We start from the raw sequence: 5,279 nt of genomic DNA, 5'->3' as shown, positions 1-5,279 counted from the left end.
TTTTTTTTTAAAAAAAATTCAATTTTTTTTTTGTTAAATTATATATATAAATTAATTATTATAATTCATAAAAATACATAACAAATAAATAAATAGAAATTTAAATTATGAAAAAATTTAATAAATCCAAATGGACAACCATTATTTGGATTATTATAGGCACTCTTAATGGATTCGTGTCTATCAGAAATCAAACAAATGTTGACTTGAGGTGTTACATACCTTCTTAGATTTTTCAAAAGAAAGCTCCAAGCACCCCCTGTCTCACCTTCCACAAGTGCATAAGCAATGGGAATTGTATTTTTGTTTTCATCTTGTGCAACAGCAAGCAAAAGAGCCCCCTTGTACTTTCCGTACAACCAAGTTTCATCCACTGAGACAAATGGTTTACAAAATTAAAACCCAGATATGCACGGAGGGAAAGCCCAGAATAATCGTTTGAAAATTTTTGACCCCTGCATTAGAGTATTATCAGGATATGCAACTGATACTTCCATTTCCACAATAGTTCCTGGAAGAAATTTTTGCATAGTCAACAACCACCTTGGAAGGTCATTGTAAGACTTTTCCCAGTTCCCATAAATCGTTTCGATAGCTTTGTTCTTTGCCATCCATGCCTTTCTATAGGTGATTGTATAGTTGTATCGTTCCCGAATATGTGCAATGATCACCTTCACTTTAATTGATGGGTCAGCTTTCAAAAGCGACTTTATGCTTTCGCATATGATGTTAGAGTCGAGATTAGTATGATCCTGTGACATAGAAGAATTTGCGCAATTGTGGGGCCCTTTCAAACGAGCAATCACCCATTGGTTACTTTTTTGACTTAACGAAGCCCTGCATTTGAACAAGCATTGTGGATTGACATATTTAATTACATACCTGTATTGATCAGATTTCACAACACGGTAATTGAGGGAGTGTTTTATGTGATAATGTAGTTTTACCATACCCATGTTTCTCCATGAAAGAATCAAATTTCTTGTACCATTGTCGAGGTGCTTGCTTGAGCCCATACAAACTTTTCTTTAATTTGCACACATGATGCTTTTTACCTTTGACTTCGAAACCCTCTGGTTGCTCCATATAGATCTCTTCCTCCAAATCACCGTGAAGGAATGCAGTTTTCACATCAAGTTGTTCAACTTCTAGGTTCAAACTAGCTGTTAACCCAAGCACAACTCAGATAGAAGACATCTTCACCACAGGTGAATGTAACACCCCAAAATTTTTATGTATATTATATATGTGTTTTTTAGTAATTGCTATTATTAATTTAATAATTATTTTATCTGTAAATAAATTAAATTAAGTTTTATCACACTCTATTCTACGTGAATAATTATAATCTTTATTTTTATTTGATTGTTTTGGCATGACAAGTACATGAGGACGATTTATGATGTCATTATTTCCTAAATGGAGTATTGTGCATTTTTTTTATTTGAATAGTTTTTGTAATATTAATGATTATTATTAACAAAACTAATTAAGCTAAGTAATAACTAGATCACAAAATATTTAACATAAACAAGAAGTAGAGAGTCTAAGATTAGGCTAAATTACATTTATGGTCCTTTAACTTAATCTCAGGTAATGTTTTAGTCCTTTATCTTTTTTTTTTTCCCGATTTGGTCCTTTATTCCTAACAATATCAAATAAAGTATGAAACGAATTTGATGAAATTTGTATTATATTGAAGAGTATAATAAATTTTATGATTTTTGATTGAATTTTTTTTTTGAATTTTTGTATAAAAGAGGATAACATTGTTGAAATTTTAAAACATAAAATATCAAATTGTCACTTAAAATTAAAATAAAGGACCAAGTCGGGAAAAAAAAAGATAAAGGACTAAAACGTTACCTGAGATTAAGTTAAAGGACCACAAATGTAATTTAGCCTAAATTTAATTATAAGTTTTTTTGTGCAATTAAGAGAGGACACAAAAAGACTATTGTCCTTTTTGTATCTCATGCATTCATCTCTTTTAAACTAAAATTATAATTTTATTATAATTGTCTACAAAAATAATTCTATGAAATTTTTGGTTTCGTAACTATTAGATAAAAAAATTAAAAGGGTGATGTGACAATCTCTAATTTATTTATTTAATTAAAATTAGTGTGTGACACCCTTCAATATATGGTGAATTCTATTAGTTAATTCAAAACATATAAATACACATGATTTTAATTGGCTTTGTAACAACCTAATAAAAATAAAGAAATAGTAATTATTGGTGGTATAATCTTGGAATTAAGTGCACTTCAATTTTAGACAAGAAATCAATGGTAATAGTGCAACGTAAATAGCTAAAATAATTTCCCGAGTCGTAAATTCCAATATCTATCGGTGTTGAATTCATTACTGCTTCATGAGCTATTTCTCGTGCAAATTTAGAGGTGTTAAGAAAGAAAGCGCCTAAGATATTAAATTAATAGTTTGTAAGATATTGATATATGTCTTGATGTCTTAAAAGAAAAATATTGATTTCTATTTGCCTTAAAGAATTTAACTATAATATTATGTTTTTATGAGTAATAGGTTTGCTTAGAAAAATATTGATTTTTAATTGCCTTAAAGAATTTAACTATAATATTTTATTTTTATGAGTAATATGTTTGCTTTGATAAACTTAATTATAAATTTCGATTTTTATTATTATAACATGAGTAATATGTTTGATGTCATATATTTGATGTAAAGTTATTATTTTTGTGTTGTTTATGTGTACTTAATTATAAAGTTATGATTTTTATTAATATCTTATGAGTAATATTTTTTTTTTAAAGTTTCAATTTTTATGCTATTTCGTTTCAAAGTTTTGATTTTTAAGAAATCTATATGAGTCTTGGGGGAATTGGTGAAAATTTTTAATTTTAATTATGATAAGATGATTAAGTTGATTTTCGTGACGTGTTTAAGAGAAAACCTTGATTTGTATGACTAAATAACAATTAATCGGAGAAAATTTATCATAGAAGAAATAAAATTTATATTTGTATGTGTTATTCGTTATTTGAGTTTTGAGTTCTATCAATAACACGTTGTTAATCCAATTTTATATGTTATAAAATGAAAGTTATGACTGTAAGACATTTATTCACGTGTTTGTGTGTTATATATCTGGGATAACAAATTTATTGACTCTTGATTGGAAGCGTCCATGAGAATAAAACTTTGATGTCATATGTGATTAAAATTTTATCTTGAATATTTTATATTTGTGGTTGCCTAATTGTGTTTTAAATAGTGATATCTTTGTGGTTGCCTAAGTGGCTAGTGATTTGTCTTTTTAATATTTTATATGTGTGGTTGTCTAAGTGGTATGGTTGGTGGTTTGTGTTTTAAATATTGTTATCTTTGTGGTTGCTTAAGTGGTTGGTGATTTGTGTTTAAATATTTGTTATCTGTGTGGTTGCCTAAGTGGCTGGTGATTTGAGTTTAAATGTTGTTATCTTTGTGGTTGCATAAGTGGCTGGTGATTTGAGTTTTAAATAATGTTATCTTTGTGGTTGCCCAAGTGGCTGGTGATTTGAGTTTTAAATAATATTATCTTTGTGGTTGCCTAAGTGGCTGGTGATTTGTGTGATTATCTGAGTAGTGACATGTACCTTTGAGCATCATTATCATTTCATAACATATCATATGCATCTTTGTGGACGCCTGTGTGGCTGGTTTAATTTTTCCCATTGGTATGAGTGACTTCTGTGTGGACGCCTGTGTGGCTGGTTATATCCGGATCAAATATTTTTAGAGCATGCATAACTTGCATATATTCTATTGTTATTTTTATTTTGATCTAATTATTTGATCTACGGTTGTTACTTGATTTATTTAGATACATTTTATGACTTTTAATACATCTTTGAAAACTATTAAAGAACCAATTTCTTTAAATCTTTTATGACGAAAGGATTTTATATTTATATTTGATGGTTGTTAATTTATTATTTGGTTTAATTTTTGTTGTGGGATGAACTGACCCCTTACACCAATATTTAGGTACTAATGATCTCAAAAGTTGTATGAATGATGTTTGATTGGTGCATGCGCGTGGGAAAATGAGACATTTACTTTAAAAATAATATTTTGTATTACTAAAATTTTTGTCATACATTGTAAAGTTATTTACTTTTCATCATTAACTTTTAATAGAAATGCGGAAGTGAGATTTCATTTGCTGGTAAATAATTGAATGTAATTAATTTTAGTCAACCTTGCTTATTTTGAATTTCACTTAAAGAGACTTTATTTTATTTTGGAGCATAAATGAATATTGATCTAATAACTGGAATATTAATTTTGCAAACAAATGAATAAATAATATTTTAGTAAGTTGCATTATATTTTTTTACAAAAAAAAAATATCAAGTCATTTTATGACGCATCTTCAAATTATTACATGACGAACTACTTCTAAAAAAAAAATTATAGTTATTTCTAAAAGGAAACTAATAATTTTAAGTAATTTTTGGATCAAAAAATTTGGGGCGTTACAGTTCAGGTTCAGATGTTTCGGCTTGGTCAAAGTATGGTTCGAGTTGGTATGGGTCGGGCTGGTAAGATTCATTATTTTGAAAAGAATAAGTGTTTTGTGTTTCAAATGATATTCAGGGTGAGGTGTGGTTGATGATGATGGTTGACCAATATCGTATAATGGATTACCATCCTCAAATGTGACATATAACTTGATAGATCCGAGTTGCGGCCACTGTTTATGAACATCAAACATGAGTTCAACATCTTCGTCGTCTTCAACATTTAACAACTCATAATGAACTAGGCCTTGTCCAAATGAGATAGGGTGTCAAAAATTATATTAGACACCTTTTGATTTTCTAACCTCAACTTTGCTTCAATTTTTTTCTTCAAGTAGGTAAGGTTGCATCCAAAATTAACTCGAATAGCTTTTTTTTTGTCACTTTTGAAATATTTACCAATATCTTGTCTTTCACATATTTCACCATTGTAATAAATAAGAAAAACTATATTTTTTGGTGCCATTGATATGAAAATCAGATATTGGGATTGAGATGAAATGCAATGGAAATAATATATCATATTTATAGACAACCAATTGTAATACATGCAATGCTGTAAAATACTTCCAACACTTGTCCAATCCCATTGAATCCTCTTGTGATAATTGAAAGCTTTTCCATTGCCATTCTGATTTCCCAGACGTGCATGCATGCACACCTACAAATCGCCTTTCCCAAAGGCGACTTCGTGACACACTCTGAAGCAAGTCGCCATTCACAAAGGCGACCTTG

General features: G+C 29.0%; 1 protein-coding gene across 1 annotated transcript; it reads right to left on the bottom strand.

Annotated features, from left to right (window-relative positions):
- Positions 1 to 395: 395 nt before the first annotated feature.
- On the bottom strand, positions 396 to 761 carry LOC140920648 (uncharacterized). The gene has a single exon (XM_073369449.1). The coding sequence runs from the start codon at positions 759 to 761 to the stop codon at positions 396 to 398; it is 366 nt and encodes a 121-aa protein (XP_073225550.1).
- Between the last annotated feature and the right edge of the window lie 4,518 nt (positions 762 to 5,279).

The sequence above is a fragment of the Cicer arietinum genome, chromosome 6 (genome assembly GCF_000331145.2).
Source record: "Cicer arietinum cultivar CDC Frontier isolate Library 1 chromosome 6, Cicar.CDCFrontier_v2.0, whole genome shotgun sequence".
NCBI classification, from domain to species: domain Eukaryota; kingdom Viridiplantae; phylum Streptophyta; class Magnoliopsida; order Fabales; family Fabaceae; genus Cicer; species Cicer arietinum.
Note: the sequence above shows the minus strand (reverse complement) of the source record. Positions and strands in the feature narration are given on the sequence as shown.

Excerpts from the sequence above, each read along its gene's own strand:
- LOC140920648 (XM_073369449.1), bottom strand. The coding sequence starts at position 761 with ATGTCACAGGATCATACTAATCTCGACTCTAACATCATATGCGAAAGC.